Below are 21,610 nucleotides of genomic sequence, written 5' to 3' on the forward strand. Positions count from 1 at the left end.
TGAAAGATTGCCTTCAAAATTCATGTGTGTCTTGTACTCGAAATTAATATAAAAATGTGCAGTGTTTGATTTAAAATTCCTACCATTCTTAAAAATGGCCATATGTTTGATGCCATGGGGAATCTCTCTCTGTCTGGCAACATTGGATTTAGCTAGCAGCAGCAGTGCACTGATGTGACAAACAAGAGTTGCGGGGATTCACAAGCTTGCTAACACTGTCTGCCTCCCTCCCCGCCATCACAAACCCAGAACACTGTCAAGCCTACAATTCATCATTGCAGTCTCTGGTGCCAGTGAACTTGAATTGAAAGTTATTTATGTTATTGGTAACAGTACAGTAGTTTTGTTAGTAGCTAGTTTTGTAATAAAAAAGAATAAAAGGTGTTCATATGATGTGAGCTATAAATTGAAAGTAATAGCATGTCCAGAAGAAATTTTCTTTGTGTGATACTTTACTGATTGTAAAATCAAGTGCTATGTGAAAAGAAGTCACAGTGCTCTGTGGGCAGAGATATAATTATATTCTTAGCCACGGTAGAGGTGTGGGGGTGAGAAGGGGTCAGTGGGGACACAGTCGCGCATTTTCAGACTCTACAATCAGTTGTCCGAATACTCCAGCAATTAAGGACATGATTATTGTCTTCACTCTGAGTGAGTGTAAAATGGACAAATTTCTTTTGACCGTGACCCCCTGAGCAAGGCTTTGCAAACACTCGGGGGTCGTGACCCACAGGTTAAAAAACACTGGTCTAGAGTGAGAGAAGACTTTATTGTCAAATCTTTCAGGAAGTGTCGGATAAGCAATGCTCTCGATAGCAGTAAAAACCATCGTATATATGAGGAGGGCAATGATGATGACGAAGAAGGGGAAGAGGAAGGAGAAGAAGGGGAACAAGAAAGTTCAGACGATTTCCAGGGATTTTAAAGGTCAGTTTGGTTTTATAAACTAAGTAGTTTTTTTATAAACTATGACAAGAAATGGTAAAAATTTTATTTAAAAAATGGTTAAAAATTAAGGTGCATCTTACAGGCTGTAATGTCTTATAATCTGTAAAATACAGCATGCCAATAGAAACAGAAATGTGCCAATAGAAAAAGAAATGTGCACAACTGATGAATGTGAAATGGTGAGTCAATCACCAGACTTAAATCCTATTGAGTTCTAATGGGATGAGGTCAGAAAACTGAGGTCATCTAATGTTGCAAAATCTATGGAATAATTTGCAAATGTGTTGGATTGCAATACGTGCTAAAACACTAGAAAATCTTACTTCCTGAATTCCAAGACTTTGTGCAGTTGTTTTGAGGGTTATGTGTTTGTACATTGAAATAAAATATATAGTTTTAATCATGGGTGATTGAAAAATTTTATCCAATATTGTATATTATCGTGAACAGTGTCTCAGCTGTGACACACAGCTTGAGATGTGATTATTTTTATAAGTATCCCAAGCACTGTTCAGTGTGATCATCACCTGTGTGAAGCTGTCATAAATTTAACTTCCACATCATAACACTTCACATAAGGGAGTACATGATCGTGGAAACTGCACGTGGATGAGAATAATTAACCTACGATCATATTGTCATAGGCCTTATACTCAGCCGGCCACTGTGCTCGAGCGGTTCTAGGCACTTCAGTCCAGAACCGCACTGCTGCTACGGTCACAGGTTTGAATCCTGCCTCAGGCATGGATGTGTGTGATGTCCTTAGGTTAGTTAGGTTTAAGTAGTTCTAAGTCTAGGGACTGATGACCTCAGATGTTAAGTCTCATAGTGCTTAGAGCCATTTGAACCTTATACTCACTAAAGACCAAAATCAAGACCAGAGAGTACAGTGGTTTGACCCAATTGGGGTACCCTCCACTCTCACTTCCAATGTATATGCAATACCCACATGAAATGACATGAAGACTGGAACTACAATTATACATGATCTTAATCAGTGTGTTTCACAAGTGAACAGCATGATGCAGCACAGCAGGACAAAACGTTTGATTGAATAACGTTGCCCTATTCTGGGGAGGAGAAAGTCAGGAAATAGGGCCAGGAGGACATAGTTCTTGCAGCCCAACAATAAACATGTATAGTTAGTAACATTTCACTAAAGCACCAGAACCACTTCAAAGGACGCACAAAGATCGTTTGTTCTGAGCCAGCTGAGGATGTTGCCCAGCTGTCAAAAATATAAACATGTGTATATAGCTAATAAAACAGCTGCCACTAGAGAGTAGGGGAAAGTGATTTGCCCTACGTCCCCAAGAACAAGGAAATCGTTTTCCTGGAATGGAGACGTCTGCATAACCTGGCCGTTGTGTTCTGGGCTTAAGATAACACATGCAGCAAAGCTCAAGGCATCACAGGAGAGGGTAGACAATTTTTCAATGTCAGCATAGACCAATAAAGGCAAACTTATCAATACTTCTTTACAAATATGTTACAGAAGTTTCACATTCTGCAGTCCATTCAAAAGTTGCTCCTTTTTTTAACAACCTGGTTAAGGGTTCAGTCACACTAGCATAATCCTTTACAGTCTGTGGTAATAATTCACTAACCTGGGGAAGCTTTGTAATTCCTTTACTCTGAAACTATCTATTGCTTCTATCAACTGCAGGTCCAACTTTATCTCATTGCAGCTAATAGCGTGCCCCAAGTACTGAACTTGGCACTCTGTAAAGGAGCAGGTTTCCAACTTCAAACTTAAATGGCCATTGTGTAACCTCATCAGTACTTTTGTTAATTATTGTGTATGCTCTTCAGTGGTTGAAGAGAAAACTGTAACATCATCTAAATAGACCAAACAGGTAGTGGTTTTCAAGCCTCATAATAGCAAATCAGTGAAATGTGGCGAGTGCATTTCTTAAACCAAAAGGCATCCACAAAAACTCGTACAAACCATGTGGTACAATGAAAGTTGCATTTGGCAAATCTTGATGAGGTTATTGGTATCTGTGGTAGCCTGAGTGCATATCAGAAGTAGTGAAAAATGTACAGTTCTCTAATCTATCTACAGTTTGTGAGTACATAGCAAGGGATAGCTTCAGGGATCGTAACCTTGTCAGCATCTCTCTCATCTTTATGTAGGTGATAGGTCTTCCCACCATTAATTGATTTCTTTGGTACAATTACAAACGGACTTGGCTGATGGTTGGCAGATGGTTGAATAATTCTTGCATCAAGTTGTTGCTGGATTGTTTCTTTCACAACAGACTGTAATTGATATGGATTAGTTACAGTTTCTGAGCAACTGGCCTTGCATTTCTGGTAGGAATTTCATGGCATTCAAGATCAGTAGCCAGCAAGTATTGCCTCTCTTCAAATAACTGCAAAAACTCCTCTGAAGTTGAATTTAGCAAACTCTGCTCAGAGTCAATCAAATGTGACAACTTACTTTACAATTGCTGCTTAAGTGATGGCACGACTGTATACAATTCTTGGACTGGTAATAATTTCCTTCTTTTCTTAATTGTCTCTTCAGAGAAGGATTCTTCACCCTCAGCTATTTTGTGCATACTGGCTGCTATGCTTTCTCATGTTGTAACTAAGTCTCTTACTCTAAAATTGTTGAAATACACCATAATTCTTACTTTTTCTCCCACTGTTTCTGCCCTACACATTCCCCATCTCACTTGCATCTGTACTGTGTCAAGAATGTCATTTTGGTTGAGCAAATTAACCAAAGAGACATTTACTTTACATTCTTCCATTTTGACTGTCACCCAGGGAATTCGTCTGTTGCTGCTGTTTGCTATTACAGTGATGGCTGCCTTTCACGCCAGATATGCGGTGTATCAGAATATCAGGGCATAGTGCCCTTCCCCGGATTTCCTCAGGTCCGTAAGGTGCTGTTGCCACCAAAATGTTGAATTGCTTCATGAATTTGACAATGAGTGACCAGAAACCAGTTACACCTTGAAACTGGTGCAGAATATCATGTCCTAGTATGACATCAAAATTAGACCTTGTCTGCCATATAGCTTCCATCTCAGTCGTAAGAGGTGCCAATAATTTTTAACTTAACTGAACATGCCTCTGTGGATTTTATCACTGCAGTACCCAAACCGCTAATATGGCAATTGGGCAGTTTTATCAGCCACATGTTGCCAGGAGAAAGAAAAGTGAGACATATCTGAGCAACCGTAACCACCAAAATTCACCTTCACAATCACATTCGCCGCCACCTTGAAATCTCCATAGTTTACGGGGTTGACTGATCGTATGGGGGCCTGCGTTGGGTGGCCGTGTCTCCTTGCCCCTCTGCTGTTTCACTAATTCAAGCACGCATTTCCTCAGAAACAGGAACGATTGCTGCAACCACGGGTCAACCTGTTAAGATTCCGTGGGTACTTAGGTGCCCAAAATCAGGCAATTAGGGCAGTAAGAAGCCAAGCATTTATCGGCCATATGACCAGCTTGCCTACATCGTCCGCAAACTGACTCGCTGGTAAACACACAGAGCAACTCACTGTTATGTGCCAGGGCAGTAACAGAGCCTGCTGCTTCTTCATGTAATAACGTCAAATGAATTTTCACATGAAGTGTGTATTTTAACCTCTCCTTCAATTTATGGGTTGATACTAAAGATAAAAACGAATTGTGTGTGCTTCTGCTTGTTCTAGAAGCATGTCGTCATGGATGGTATCACAACCAGGGGTATACCATACTGCCCCGATAATAAGCTTCCACCGCATATAAACCACCACCACATATAAGCCGCCACCGCATATAAGCCACACCACTACATTTCAAGGAAGAAATAAAAAAAAATTGCACAAAATAAGCTGCACACTGATTGAGAGGAGAAAAATTATATCAGTACCTGTGTTCACCCCATCACTCTCACTTTTACTCGCATCATTTTCTTCATTCTCTTCCCACAGTAAGTCCTCCTCACTGCTGTGCAGTGCATTCGATATACAACAGTTCTTCAACCCCCTTGATAACGGACTCTGATTATATGGAGAACCATGAAGCAAGAATACATTCTCGCTGATGGCTTCTTAACCTTACCAGATGATGTAAGAACATGGGTTTCTTCCAGGGACCAATCGGAACGCATGTTTTGGAGGTTGTCCTTGAATGGCTTGTTACTGCCCACCCAAAAGCTTTGAAGTCATTCCTCCAGGTATTATGACAAGGTCAGTCTTTAGAGCAGCAAGTTTATGTTTTACTTCAGCAGCTAAATGTCCCTTAAACACATCCAAAACTAGCATGCCTCTCTCAGCAAGCTCTGCACTAGGTCTGCAATTCCAAGCAGTAGATAGCCAGTCAAACTTGAGTTACGTTGTCATCCAACCCTTTTCTCGGCTGCGAGCAACTAAGTCCCTAGGAAAGTTTTCTTTGGATGTAGATTTCTCTTCAGAATAACAGAGTAACAGCTAACATCACAGTTCAATTTTTTTCATTCCTGATTACTCTTAATGGGCTACATTTTGCTCCTTTCATGTCTGCTGTGGTATTTCTTGCCGTGTCAGAAAAGACTGGCATTTTTATCAGTATTGCCAAACTGATGTAAAAGGTATGAGGACACTTTTGTAAGTGAATGACATATCACTGGGAGTTAACTAATCTAATCTAATCTCTCCTTAACATCTGGTGACATTCTCTGTGCTGTAGTAATACTTCATTGGAGAGCAACATTATTTCTCCGCATAAACCGATGACACCAACCAGTACTTGCACAGTATTCTCCTTTTGACATGTTTAAGACTCTTGCGATGTCGAAGGCCTTCAGTTGGATTATATCTCTTGAGACAAGTGTCCTATCTTTCCTCTGATCATGCATATAGGAAAGGACCTTAGCCTCAAGTTGCAGATATTTGCCGCATTTCATTGGAAATTGCCTTCTTCCATTTTTCTTCTGAAGCAACCCAAAGTCACACTTTAGATTCATCCAGTCCATACTGTCTTCCAGCCTCTGTGTTGATTGTGAGTTTGGCATAATGGGTAACTGTAAGTATGAAGCTTTCAACATAACTGCACCGAATTCCTTAGCTTGGTGAGGCTTTCTGCCCCATATTGTCGTTCATATTGACATAAATCAGGCTTTCTGCCCCATATTGTCATTTATATTGACATAAATCAGGCATTCTTACCATTATAAAACTGAAACTGAATTATAAGCTAACATTGGTAGACCTACACTATGAAACGCCAATAAAGTACTGTTAAAAGTTTGCATTGTTATGTATTAAAATGCCCTGCCGACAGTTTTGGTTACAGGTGTTAGTTGCAGTGTTGCAAATGAGCATATTTTTTGGACAACAATGGTATGTAAAAAGACAAGGTAGCGGATATAAGCTGCACCCTGACTTTTCGAGTCTGAAATTTGAATAAAAATTGCAGGGTATTTAAGGGCCGGCACGTTATGTCTTGTGTGAGATAGTTCTTGTGCCATCTGAAAAATTGTTCAAAATCTTCCTTTGTTATTTGTCTAATAGTAGGCAATTTGTTCCACTAATTTTTGTCTAAATGTAGACAATTTCTCACAGTTGTAACTAATGTGCCACGTATCAGAATACTTCTCTTCTAAACCTTTTATTGGGAATTCAAATATTTCGGCATTTTTCAAAGTGTCGACTGACTCTACATATATGCGTGCATCCCTGATCATCTTCAGCCATGCCACATTCAACAGGAAATTGTCCAGCTGTGTGCAAATGCAGCCCAGACTGTGGACATTTTGCAAAAATGTATTGAAATTTTCTGCAGAGTCTCCCGAGAATAAAATAAATACAGGAAATCTACTTGCTTTGGCAGACAGGGGGAAAGCTGAGCTGGTTTTCAATCTTCTGGCTTCACTGAGGGCAGCTTGAACATTTTAGATGGGCTGTGCAGTGGTATATTCATATGGAACCTCATGGCAATGGCAGGAACAAGCTGCAGCAGCAACACTGGACGCAGCATGGCATCTGGCCATGGAATGGCAGCAACAGGCAGCAGCACAATGAGCAGATCCTGACTGGCAGTGGTGGCACAGCCAAGCCTAGCAGACCGGAGGTAGACCACTTGTGTGTGCATGTGCATGTGTTCAGAAGGGATGCACTGTGTAGCAAGGGCAGAGTCTGCATGCAAGGGCAGAGTCTGCATGCTCTGGCTAACACAAACCAGAGGTGGCTACAGGATGCACAAGCAGTTGTGTGTGGCCCCTGGCCATGATGACAAGAGATAATGGCAGCAACCTACAAAAAGATTAAAAGGTGAGAACATAACCTACTCATGTGACACCAGATTTGTGCAGGATGGTGGGAGAGGGTTCGATATGAGAGTCTGGGTCAGTATGGTTCATTTAAGTAATAATATGACTGGTTTGAAAAGGAGGCCTGGAGGGTTTATTCATAATAAAAGGGTATACAATTGAGGCAGTTGCTGAAGCTTGGAATGGTGGCCACTGTGACCAGAGTCCAGAGCCCATGTCCAGATTACCACTTGATCTTTTGTGCCCCCATTGACCATGGCTTGTGAATGGGGCCAAAGGTGTCACTCAGTTAGCAATACTTACTGTGTGAATCTTGTCTGGTGAATGAGCCTTCCAGAATTCAGTGTTCCCAAGACAGAAAAACAGAAATAATTGTTATATTTATTGATTTATTGTATTTAATTTGCAGTCAGTGCATCTTAGTATTGTAAGTAACTACGGTTTGGTCCCTAAAGCTGGTTACAGAAATGGCAATAAACCTCAAAGACATACACTTCAGGTATTCTGACCCTCAACAGCCATATCTTTGAGACGTAACTTTTAATCACTTCTGAGCCTGCTCAGGGCATACATCGGGTGGTATTTTTCCTGCTGGTAGTATAAATGAATATTAGCAACATTGCAAAATAAGTTTGGCAACTTTATGATCGACAAGTTACCTTCTGTGTGGGACTGAATTGTCCTGCTACATTCGCTTGATTTTCCATAGTACTTCCTTTGAATAACGTGTGGTTTTCACTTAAGGTGTGTGGTAAGGATATGAGTTTGTAGTTTCGAGTCTAGGAAATTCATTCCATTTGTAAATTGCAACTAATCTCATATTACATATTGCAATTTATCTGTCTTACCCATCATTGGTGTGATAAGTGAGACACTGATACTTCAGCTGTTTGACATCTCAGGGGTAATGTGATCGTCTGTCAAATGAAGGCTGTGCTGGCTCGCAGTTCCAGTCTCACTAAAGGCAATATTTTTAGCCATTCTGTTGCAGAGCTACTAACAGTCACATCAGAAATCAGTGAGGAAATTTTAAGAAAACTTCTCCATCAAATATCTTCTCACTACTTCCGCCACCTCATACTCCTAAGGGCGAAAGACTTAAGATACTGCGCAGTTGATAATGCCTCTGAAATTCCTCATTTTTATACCATTTGAGTGTAACACAGAACATCAAGTTTTGAAGCCCAACGTGAATAATACCTTACTAATTCATGCTGATATATGCACGCTTGTGGTACAAATACTTTGTTTTATTAAAATAGATTTTCACCATAAGGTTATTGTTGTAAATTGTATTTAATTTGTATTGGTGAAGTGCATATTTTACAGCAATGTAAAATATTTAATTTATTTTAATTTATTTATTAATTTATTGTAAACAATCATAAAAATTAACCAGTCATGAAACATATATTCTCCAACATTGTCTAAAACAGTCTGAAAATGCTCAGGTAGTTTACCGATCCCATGCCTGTAGTAACCTAATGTATCTGAGTTAAAGATGTTGGCAAACTAGGTCTAACTGCATTTTAGTCTGGAAACAAATTTTGTTGGCAGTTGTTCAATAAGTAGCGGAAAAGTCAGCAGAGTGTGTTATCACTTAGGTGCAACGAGTAATGTATTTTGTTTGTCTTTTTCTTACATTGAGACTGAACAGTGTCTCAGTTGTTCGCAACAAATGTCAGTTGCAGTGGACACACCTGTGGAGAGGAGCTCCTAATGCACAGCGAACTTCTTCAATCAATGAATGCAAAATGTGTTCGCAGTGACCTTTACTCAAGCATGTGTCTTCTGTCATGACTCGGGACATTAATTTCTTCTTAAGTACCCCTCAGGGGCTCATCATTCGTTTGCTGAGTACGGGCTGGATGACCCCAGGGTTCCTAAACTGGGGACTTGTAAGTGTCGCCAGCCCTCTGTCACTGTAAACTCTGGGCTTGCTTCAGAGACCACTATGCAGCACAGCAGTGGAATGTTGTGCATTTTGGAGAACAAGTGTCTTTGCTTCACCTACTGGACAATGAGGGAGGTACACACATCTCTAAAAATCCTCTCAACCTCTAGGTGTGCTACTTGCTGATGAGGTGAATGGCTGTTGAGCTAAAACAGTCTGTAGCGGGCAACCTCTGGGGCACCTGCTGCTCCACAGTTGTATAAGGCTTACTTAGGCTTGCAGGGCTCTGCCTGTGTCGACGGTTGTTTCCTTAGCATCTTGTGGGATTGCTGTGGAATGGTCTCATCAAACTACTGCTCCTGATGGGCTAGGTCTCTAAAAAGTGTTAAATGACTTTGTAATGGAATACTTGTAGTTGAAACTGCTAATTCAACCCAAATATCTAAGTTCCTGGGGTGTAAGGCCTTAGGTGACTATCCAGTTGAGTCTGCGATGCATAACACCCTCAACATTAGTAAGGGTGTGGTTACCTGCTCCAATATAGTGGAGGTGGACCCCTTGAAGTTATGTGAATAATGGAAAAAAATAGGTGTCACGGATGTGCAGAACTATGTGAGGAGAGTCAATGGCAAATTGCAAAAATCGGCAATGTTTAGTACTCTGGAATTACCTGAACATATCCTTGCTGGCTGTATCCATCTTAAGGTTCGCCTGTTTATTGCTGATGCTACAAATCTCAAAGGTTTGGCCATACCACTATGGAATGCAATGGAAGGGCTACATGTGGCAATTGTGGAGGCTTAGCTCTTGAATCAGGCAATTCTTGTACACTCCCTCCAAAATGTGTAAACTGCTCTGGGGATCCCAGTGTGGAGCAGAAAGTGTGAGGTTTACAACAAGGAGAGGAAAATTCAGGAGTTGAAAGTCAGGAGACGCATACCCTATGGTGAAGCTAAAAAAGCTTTCAAAGCTATGCAACCTCTGGTTTTTGCTGCTTCTTTTGTATCAGCCCTTAAGATGCCAATCACTAAGTGTGATAGCTCCATACAAACTCGGACCACAGATTCAAGTAAGAGTACATGCACTTGTCAGTGTACCTGCGAGGCAAAACTCTCCACTTGAAGCAGCAATCGTTCAGAAGCCGTCGGCTATAGGCTTACCACCTAAGGCACAAAACACAGCCCACCAGCAGAAGCCAACTAACCTGCCCCCACAACCCAAGCAACCACCACCTCCCATCAGTAAAGAAAAACATCCTTCGAAAAGTAGGTCAAAGTCCAAGAAAGTGGTAGTTAAACCTGAGGATCAGTGAGCTCTCTCCCTCTCTGATGGGAACTATGCTCTGGAAGATATGGACTTCCAGTCAGAGAAACTGGAGAGCTGGAAACCGGCTAACATTCTCCCTAACCTCCCTGATAAATCACAACCTTTGACCAAATTGTTTGCAGTACAGTTGACAGCTTGTTTTTAAACAAAAGGATTGTGCACAGGAGACGGTGGCCCATATCACTTGTGAGATCTAACGGGCTGCCACAGAGTCCATCCCTCTGGTCTAGTAACCACCTCAGATGACGGCCTGTACCTTGGTGGAAAGACAACTTGTCTATTGGCACTCAGGGCCAAATGAACAGCTCTGCAGAACTTCAGACACTGTCCAACTGCAGAAAATCTTTAGGACTTTAGATCTGTGGGAGAGCTCGTGCGAGGCCAGTGATAAAAGAATGGAAGAGGGCTTCCTGAAGGGAATTCATGACTTCCATTAATGCATTAATGGGTCCACTTCCACGGCACAAGTTTGGGAATCAATAAGACGAATTTCAGACAAGGGCAGCACACGTCCCCTTACGGCCTTGTTAAATAATGGGGTCTTGGTGGACACGCCAGAAGACATGGCTCAGGTTTTAGCTAAGCACTTCTTTACTGTTACTACATCATTCAGACACGCTCCTACTTTCCAGGTTTTCCATGGGACTTTAGAGATGAGGGAGCTCAATTTCTTCTCTACAACCTTTCATTCACCGCATGGGGACTGGAATCAGTTTTGTCTGCAGCCAGAAACACTGCTTTAGGTCCTGATGAGATCTATTATGCCATGCTTCGTCACCTGTGCCCTGAATCAAAAAGACAGCTCCTCTCTCATTTCAATCAGATCTGGTTTGATGGACAGTACCCCACGACTTGAAAGGAGACCATATTAATTCCATTCTGGAAATCAGGCAAGGACCATAGTGCCCCTAACAGTTACCAGAGTGTAGTCCTTTATCACTTGTATGGGTAAGACTCTTGAACGCATGGTTTACTGCCGCCTCATCTGGCTACTCGAATTCCTAGGTCACCTGAGCCACTCCCAGTGTGGTTTCAGGTGCTACCATTCCACCCTTGACAACTTAATGCTACTGGAGATGGCAATACAGGAGCCCTCCTTATGGCAGAACCATTTGGTTTGTGTGTTTTTTGACCTAAAAAAAGTATATGACATTACTTGGAGTTAAAACATTCTTCGCCAACTTCGTGCATGGGAACTATGTGGACGCCTGCCACTTATTATCCAATTCTTACTTGAGGAACAGCATTGTCGATATTGTGTTGGCGATGCCTTGTCCGACTGCTATGTTAAAGAGAATGGGGTCCCCCAAGGCAGTGTCCTCAGTGTCACATTGTTACCATCGTTATAGTGGCATTTCCCATTTCGTCTGTAGTCAGGAACCTTTGTTTGTGAATGACTTTGCAGTCTTCTGCTCTTCCTCTGATCTTATAAAGACAATGAGGCAGCTACAGCTGACCATTAGGAGCTGGAAACCTGGTTCAGGGCAACTGGTTTTCACTTCTCATGCGAGAACACTATGTGTGTCATTTTTAACCATTCTTGTCGAAGTTTTAACCAACCTGTGCTCACAGTCAGGGAAAATATTTTATGGTTTCAAGAAACTGAGCATTTTGGGTTTATTATTTGACTTGAAATTAACTTGGCTCTTACACCTGAAATACCTACGAACAAAGGGCTTCCAGTCTTTGAATATTTTGAAATGCCTTAGCGGAAAAACATGGGAAGCTATCAGGTCCCGTCTCCTGCAGTTTAGGGTATTTGTTTGATCATGTTTAGATTATGGTAGCATGGTCTGTGGACCAGTCCATCCTTCCTACCTCAAGATGTTAGATGCTGTCCACCATGAGGGCATTCGAATACCTACTGGAGCTTTTCGGATTAGCCCAGTTCAGAGTCTGTGTGCAGAGGCTGGTGTATCACCACTCTAGTTTCTGTAACGTATCCTTTTGGCTTGACAGGCACTGAAAATCTCAACATCACCTCAGTCAGTGACATTTAGTTCAGTGGTCCAACCCACCTTTGAACAGCTGTTCAGGAATCGGCCCCATGAGAAAACTTGTACTCCAGGTTATGTTTTTACAACTTTGTGTTCGTCCATTTTAAGTACGTACCACAGTGTTAACGTTGTTTATACAGGTGGATCGCAGCAAGAGAATGTTGTCAGTTGTTCTGCTCTTTTGTTGGGTACCCAGTCACATTAGGATACAGGACAACAACAAAGCCGCCAAGAAAGCATGTCAGGATGGTGCTGTCCACCAATGTCCCATCCCGTTGCACACCAACATCTCATTTTCTGACTGATTCATCATGCATCAGTGGGAGACTGAATGGTTGCAGGTGACAGAAAACAAACTGCAGTCACTCAAATCAACCACAAAGGTATGGCAGACTTCGTGTCAATCTCACCGCTGGAAGGAGGTTCTACTTAACAGACTATGCATTGGAAATAGCCATTTAACACTTGGCTTCCTCCTCCAGCGGGAGGATCCACCACTCTGTAAAGTTTGTGGTGTATCACTTTCAGTTCAGCATATTGTGGCAACATGTGTCCTATAAACTGACATTAGGGCAGCCCTCAGTCTCGATGGAGATATGCCCACCATCCTCACAGATACTGATTTCAGTATTACAAGGGTGGTGAAGTTTTGTGAACTGACAGTTTACAAAATTAACTGAGTGTTAGGTCTCTAAATATGGTGACAGTGCTGAAACATGTACAGTTCTAGACTTAAAACCTGGTTACTGCTGCAGAGACTAAGTCTGCAAGGTCACTAAATATGGTGACTGTACTGAAACATGTACAGTCCTAGATTTAAAACCCGGCTGCTGCTGCAGAGACTAACTCGAAGTTATCCACGTAAGGTGGTCAAGATCACCGGTGTCTCTCAGATTTCTAAGCCAGGCCAAATGCATGGTCTAACACTGTAGGATGCCCTAAATTGGTGGGGAAGGGAAGCACATTTTAATACATTATAAACTGCTCCGCGTGTGGGGACAGCCTTCGTCCCCACCCATGAGATTAGCATGCTGAATTTTTGCTCAGGACACTGATGACCACGATGTTGAGCACTGATCACCTCTATTAATAATAATAATAATAATAATAATAATAATAATAACAACAACCTAGTTAAGTAGCTTATGTATCATAAATAGCCATCAGTAACAATATTGCATAGGAATGCTCAGTGTATGAACTGATGGTGTTCACATAGAAATGCAGTAATAATTGCTGTTTGATTTTTATTGCTTGGAATGACAGCTTAGAGTACTCCTACACTTGACTTTTGAATCTTGCCTATAGAATCCAAATGTCACATTACAGTTAACCACGTGTATGCTGCTGAGTCTTCCTGAATGTGGAAAATCATTTATACCAGAATGATCTTTCTTGAAACAATAAAATCGTTTTCCAACATGTTTTGCCCAAAGGCATTCATGTCACATGCAATAAAAAGATTCTGAGCCACTTCTGCTGCCTTCCTCTTTTAAATCCAGAGCGAATAATATGTCGCAAGTGTTTGACCTTTTCCCACTTGAAAGTGTATTTTACAACTCTTGTACAATGTTCTTAAGTTTCAAGCATGCAACATCTAATACATAGCTATAAGATAAATACTAGAACTCCAGGTAAGACAATGTCAGTTGATAAATACACTCATAACCCAGTGCAGCATTTATTTGGCGTGTGGCCGGTGGCTGGTGGCCACTGCAAGGTAAGGAAACTCAATCATAAACTGATCTCATCTTGATGCAGCCAAGAGCTGTTCGGCAGAATTGTTTCTGGAAGTTCTTGCAGTTACAAGTGGGTTAGAAAGTGAAGCAAATGATCATTGAGTTCCGTGAAACTGATCAAATGAAGTGCCGTGTGGCTAGAACCTCCCATCAGGTAGACTAGTCACTTGGTGCAAGTCATCTTAGTTGACACCACTTCGGTGACTTGCGTGTCGATGGGTATGATATGATGAACACAATACAACACACAGTTTGTGAGTGGAGAAAATTTCCATCCCAGCGGGGAATCGAACCCAGGCCCCTGCTGCTTTGACCTCTCATCTATTAAGGCGGATATGAATCAGATGACTCTAGCAATCAACCAAAATGCAATTTAAAAATACAGGAAATGAAATGAACTCAAACTAAAGATGTTATTTCTACACAGCATGACAGTTAGCTCTAGGCCATGTGCAGATACAGCACTATTAACAGCTTGTGAAGAGTGACAGCACTTCCTCCATACAATACAACATCCTAAACTGTTACCAGAAGATGCATTTGGCCTGGCTTAGAAATCTGAGAGACAGCCGATTACATTGGCCACCTTAAGTGAATGACTTCTACTCAGTCTCTGCAGCAGCAGCAGCCTGGTTTTAAATATAAGACCGTACATGTTTCAGCACAGTCACCATATTTAGAGATTTTGGACTCAGTTAACTACAGGGGGCATTAGATGGCAACAGGAGCCTTCAGGACAGGCACTATATCCATTCTCTGTTCTGAGATTAGGGAACCACTTCTAACCATCTGTCAAAAGTTCCTCACAGTGCATATAAAGTCTGGTCAATTCCCCCAGGCTCTGATCTTTACTCTACTTGTCCAGTGAAGAACAGAATGACTGAATCTATTTTAATAACATAAGAAGATGGGACTGGAGTTGAGGAGCAACTTGCAGAGCTAGGTGTAATGGACCTGAATGTTTTAACACAGATTTGGTGCAAGTATTTCTGTTGGTTAGTAGTGAGACCAAGGCTGTTTTTAAATTTGGAAATGTACAAGAAATCTTGTGTGACAGGTTTTAAACAAGCTTTGTACAAATTTTTAAGATGTGCCCTTTAATTTAAAAATTAGTTACACTGTTTGGTCTATGCCAGGCCATACTGCTCACTGCTCAATAGTTTTTCCAGACAGTATCTTTATGGTTAGACTTCCAGACAAATTGACAGTATTTCATGCAGAGCTCTGTGGAATGCTAAAGACACAAGAGCAGACGAGGTGCAGTTGGCGCAATAAATTTCTCATTTTCTCTGTTTCCTTAAGTGCCCTACAGACCGTTCAGCAGATGTGCCCAGCAGACACAGCAGCCCCAAACATATAAAATGCACTTCACTATGTCATGGAACAGAAGTACCAAGCCACATGCATACGCTGGGAAATAAGCAGTCTGACATGGGAGTAAGTGAGGCACATGAGGCAAGGAATGTACTGCCTCCTGCTATCCCATTGTGTGTTGTTACCCAATAATTGAGCAGGAGATTTATATGTCAGTGGGAGAATGTATGGCTGGAAGTACAAAAATAACGAATTAAGGCTGGTGAATGGTGAAGCTGACAATTTTTCCATGGTGAACATTGCTCCACTCACACAAATGGAAAGAACTGCCATTGACATAACTGAGCATAGGGCGCTGGCCTCAGATACAGTGGCACCTCCTCCAGCAGGTGGACCCACTACTATGCAGTGCTTGTCATATCACAATGTGCCACACCAAAGTGCAGACAACAGGATGGCAATCTTTTATGTTTTTCCACTGTATTAAATAACATTGAGACAAATGTGAAAATATTTGAAGGTTTTGCGTGTTGTCTGGACCCCTGCCAAAAATTATTGTGTAGGTTATTGTGTTGTAACTCATAGTGGCTGGTTCCTTCTTTCTTGGTCAGTGACCAAGCCAACCATGATTATTTGGATCATAATATGACAATTCTGTATGTTTTTCCATTTCATTATTAATCAGTATTTTGAAGCAGAGACTCAGGTTTTTATGTAATCACTTTTGTCATCCATTTCATGAACTGTTAACCAGCATTCACTTGTGCTCACAGTGGGCCTGCACTTTCCCTGTTTTTATTTATTAGACCTTCACAAGTACAAGGAAATAACTTTTAGCACCTTTTTAGCTTTTTTAGCTAATTCTTGTTTTTTTGTAAATTTTGCCATGAGTATATTATAATTTTATTTAAACAATGGAAAATCCTGGTTATAATAATTACAATTTATGGAAAGAATGAACTGCTACTCACCGTTTAGAGGAGATGCTGAGATGCAGACAGGCACACACAAAAAGATTGCTGTACACGTGACCTTTTGGCCAAAAGGCCATCATCTGTTGTTGAAAACACAAATTCACACAAGCACAACTCACACCCACACATGACCATTGCCTCTAGCCCAGAGGCTGGAATGTGAGCAACTGTGCTTGATGGGAGAAATAATCTGCTGTGGGGGAGAAGGGATAGCAGAGTAGTGATGGGCAGGGTGTAGTGGTGGTTGTAGGAGCATGCAGGGACATTGTGGGGGCAGGATGGTGATGCTAGGTGGTGTAAGGTTTGAGGGTGGGGAAGGGGAGGAGGAAGGGGAGCAGAAAAGGAGAGAAGTTGAAGAAGGAAAAAGAGAGATACCATTCAGTGTGACTGTAGAATAGAAGGCTGTGTAGCACTGGAGTGGCACAAGGGAAAAGGATAGCTGGGAGGAGGACAGAGTCTAGTGAAGTTTGAGATCAGGGAAGGTACAGGAAGGTAGGATATATTGTAGGGAGAGTTCCCATCTGCACATTTCAGCAAAGCCGCAGTTGATATGAAAAATCCAAATGGCTCGGGCTCTCAAGCAGTCATTGAAGTGAATCATGTTGTGTTGGGCAGCATGCTCAACAGCTGGGTGGTCCAGCTCTCTCTTGGCTACAGTTTGTCAGGTACTGTTCATGTGGACAGACAGCTTGTTGGTTGTCACGCCCACATCGAACACAGCACAGTGGTTGCAGCTTAGTTTGTAGATCACGATTGCTTTCAGAGGTAGCCTTGCATTTGATTGGATGGTGCTTGTGACTGGACTGGAATAGGTGATGGTAGGAGGATGTATGAGATAGGTTTTACATACAGGTCTACTACAGGTGTATGTGCCATGAGGCAAGGGGTTAGGAGCAGGGGTGGAATAGGGATGGACAAGGGTATTGCATAGATTTGATGGGCATTGGGATACTACTGTGGGAGAGGTGAGGAGGATGGTGGGTAGGGAATTCCTCATTCCAGGACATGGTGAGAGATATATAAATATGATATTACAGTGTCTGTGTTATTCTGCATGCATGCCCAAAGGAACTTTGCATTGTAATCAGAATAACACAGGCATTGTAATATCATATTTAACTGTTGATATTGGGCATGAGACTTGCGAGTACAACGTCTAACCTGCACGGGAATATACATAATGTATGCATAAGTACAAGTCGTAGACACATGGTTGACAACATGGGGAAACTTGGTTCTGGCCGTGGGTCATGCACGAAAAGACAAATGGTAAAGCGACTGCTCGTGATAAGGTAACGTTCAATTGCAGCAAGGCCATTGGCATTAAGAATGTTAGTGTAGAGGTAATTGGCATCAATAGTGGCAAGCCAGGTATCCTGCGGTAAAGGGACAAGAACTGTGGAGAGTCGGTGGAGGAAATGGTTGGTGTCTTTGACATGTGAGGGTAGATTCTGGGTAATAGGCTAAAGCTATTGGTCAACAAGAGAATATAGCCTCTGGGTGGGGGCACAGTAACCAGCCACATCGGGGTATCCTGTGTGGTTGGGTTTATAGACTTTGGGAAGCCTGTGGAAGATGGAAGTGTATGGGGAGTGGCAGGGGTGAGAGAGAGAGAGAGACTCAGAGGAGATTCTTAGATAGGCTTAAGGATTTGAGAAGAGACTGGAAATCCTGTTGTATTTCCAGAATGAGGTCACTGTGGCAGGATTTGTAGGTGGATGAATCTGATAGGTGATAGAATCCTTCTGCCAGGTAATCCTTGCAGTTCAAAACCACAGTGGTGAAGCCTTGGTCGGGTGGTAAGATTATAAGATAACCAGTTTCTGGGTGGTGGTTTATGGTTCTTTCTGCAGATTTATTAGCGTCCATGTCGAGGGTTTAGGGAACGATGGCGAGGCAAGATTTGATGTTAAGAAATTCTGGAACATTAATAGGGAATGTGCTTGGGACAGCAGAGGTGGATCATGATTGGATAGGAGAGTGAATGGAGTTAGGCAGGGTTCAACATTGATTCAAACTCAATTCAAAGCCAATGTTGAACCCTGCCTGACTCAGTTCTCTCCTCCATCCAGCCCTGATCCACCGCCGCTGCCCCCAAATTACTCTCTATCAACATTCCAGAATTTCTTATCCTCAATCCTTGCTCAAAATCATTTCCCAAATTCCTCAACATAGAAGCTTGACAATGAACAAGTTATCTGTCCTCGTGAATGGTCCCCGACAAACTATGGCCAAGAGATAGCTGGACCAGCCAGTTGCTAAGCATGCTGCCCAACACAACATGCTTCGCTATATTGACTGCTTGAGAGTTTGAGCCATCTGGATCCTTCCTGCCAATCACAGCTTTTGTGAATTGTGCAGGTGGGAAGTCTCCCTGCAATGTATCCTACCTTCCCATTCCTGCTCTGGCTGCAGATTTCACTAGTCCTTAGCCTATGGCCACCTATGCCCTTCCCTGGTCCCCTTCCAGCACAACACAGCCTTCTATTTCACTATCACTCTGAAAGGTCTTTCTCTTTTTCCCTCCTCAGCTTCTCTCCTTTTCTGCCCCCCACCCTGACGCCTCAAACCTCACAACTGCACCTAGCAGCCTCATGCTGTCCCCACAATGTCCCTGTATGCTCTTTCACCAAGCACTACACTCTACCCACCCCTATTCTGCTATCCCTGCACCTCCCCAACCCATCCACCTCCTGACCCCTACTGCCCAGATTGCTTCTACCATCAGGCTAAGTTGCCTGCAATCAGACGTCTGTGGCCAGACAGTGGTCACGTGTGTACAGCTTGCATGACTATCTCTCTCTCTCTCTCTCTCTCTCTCTCTCTCTCTCTCTCTCTCTCTCTCTCTCTGTCTGTGTGTGTGTGTGTGTGTGTGGGGGGGGGTTATAAGAAGATGTTTAGGCCAGGGAAAATCCTGCAACACCATACCATACTGGAGAAACATACCTACAAGACAAGAAAAAAGTTGTATCATACAGTTGTATATTCTGATGACAGGATACGAGTACATCAAAAGCCGCATCAGCTGTTGCATCCTGTTTGCCAACAGACTGCCATCAGGTTGGTTGAAGATATGTTCATATGTGGGAAATGTTTTTTATATGGGATGCAAAAACACTCCAGTTAACCTGTACTTACAGGTGAACAATTCCTCCTGAATTGTGTCAGTAGTGTTTCATAAATATTCCACAGACATGACGGTTCCTGTGTGGCTCCTCAGGTCACTTGACCTCATTTCTGTTGAGCTCATTTGGGAAGGCACTGAATGAGATGTTGCTGTCATTATGAGGATGAGGGTTGCTTTATGTTAATAGATAGATGTGTCTAATTCAACTGCTCATAAGTGTATTACAACACACACATGCCTAGTTTGTGTGTAGGGTATAATGTCATCATCAACAAGAAAATAAAATTTAAATAAAAAATATGCAGGCTAAGAAAGTATTTTTGCATTTAATTTTGCAGCAGATTGAAAGTATATTCAAAATTGTTACTTAGCTGTAATAATAGTCAGTTACTGTTTAGCCTCTCTGTGTTCTCTAACACATTAATGTGAAACAATGCCTGCATCAATCTGGATGCCCACTGACTTTTCCGTCCATGTTACAGGTCATGTAGATCCAGGAGAATCGGATATTACAACTGCATACAGAGAAACTGAAGAAGAAGCTGGATTAAAGAAAGATGATTTGAAAATTTTTGAAGATTTTGAAAAGACTCTACAGGTAGGGATTATTATTCCATCTGAAATAATTTGTTTTTCTTTTGATCTACTTCCAAACTATTTTTTATTGTATATGTTGACAAGTGGGCTTATCAGTAGCTTTATTCCTAACAACATCTGTTGTTATCAGGCAATAAATATTTGAGAGGAGGATGAGAATTTTCCTCACAATTGTGAAAATCTTAGTAAGATCACCTTTTACATATTTAGTGGTACTGACTACCATAAATAATGATTGACAATATTTGGATTAAAATGAAATAACAATTTTCAGATTGCAAGATGTTCCAGGGTATTTCTGAAATCCGTAAGTGCTGGTTATAGGTATTATTGTAGACTGTACAATATCAGAGATATTTTATGTCTTGAGTCTAACATGGAAATTAGTTTAGCAAATATGTTAGGGTATCTCACACATATACAGTAACATGCAAAGATTTTTCAGATTCTGAGAAAGTACTGGTAATTCATGGAAAGAACTAAAACTAAATATTGGTACACTTTTGGTTGCATTTTTAAAAGTAACATCAGAAGGCAAGCAATCCACTTGTCTGTATTTGAGGACAATTTTTGGGGATGAGCAGGTAAGTAGCTTTGGGGCAAGGAAATTACATCAACTCAATGTATAAACATTGGTTAGAATATAAGGACGTATATAACAATGTAACGTGAAAGTGTCAAGTTACTGAAAGGCAGAGGAAAGTACAAAATACGATGCACAAGAAACTTCCTTTATTGCTGATGGAAAGAAGAATTCCTTTATCGCTGATGGAAAGAAGAACTGAAATGATGAGCAAGGAAGTGAAATGTAGCAGCGAGAAGCCACAATACAGAAGAATGTGAAGGAAGGAAACAGTTACAGGTCAATGATAAAAGCAGTTACACAGAAAGAAAACTCTTCAGAATAGAGACAGTGCAGATCAGTTGTGAATAGTAATGAAATGTGAAATACTTGAACACTGACTGAAAGTAATTTTGATAATCTACTATTTTCTTGATTTCATATAAATACCACAAGACAAAAAGAAAATTGGATGAGATGGGCTATTTAAATTTTTGCCAAGATCAAAACAAAGAATAACTGACAGAATTGCATGCTCTCACAACACACATAAAAAATTACATTAACAACATTTTAGGTTCAGGTTAAAGTATACTGTGTATTGCACTACACTCTTACAAACAGATGTGAGTATTACAGTTTCAGAATTGATGATTCTACATTTGAAATAAAAACAAGAAAGCAAAGGAAGGGGTGGAAATAGAAGATGAAATCTTGATTGTCATGCGTATATGAGGAGTTTGTGAAACTTTCAGAGTACAATACTGCATTTTGTTCTTGTACTTGCATACAAATTATATGTTTCACTTGACTTCTGGCCTCAGATATTCACCATTTTGTCTTTTGAAACTATCAATGTACATGTTAATTAGCTTGTGTCAT

General features: G+C 41.4%; 1 protein-coding gene across 2 annotated transcripts in view; it reads left to right on the forward strand.

Annotated features, from left to right (window-relative positions):
* Positions 1-21,610, forward strand: part of LOC126187362 (bis(5'-nucleosyl)-tetraphosphatase [asymmetrical]) — a 61,418-nt gene that overhangs the window by 29,825 nt on the left and 9,983 nt on the right. For both annotated transcript variants that reach the window (XM_049928399.1, XM_049928400.1), the window contains exon 3: positions 20,052-20,167. In XM_049928399.1, coding sequence (XP_049784356.1) covers positions 20,052-20,167 — 116 coding nt within the window. The remainder of the gene's footprint in view (positions 1-20,051; positions 20,168-21,610) is intronic.

This window comes from Schistocerca cancellata, chromosome 5 (genome assembly GCF_023864275.1).
Source record: "Schistocerca cancellata isolate TAMUIC-IGC-003103 chromosome 5, iqSchCanc2.1, whole genome shotgun sequence".
In the NCBI taxonomy this organism is placed as follows: Eukaryota; Metazoa; Arthropoda; class Insecta; order Orthoptera; family Acrididae; genus Schistocerca; species Schistocerca cancellata.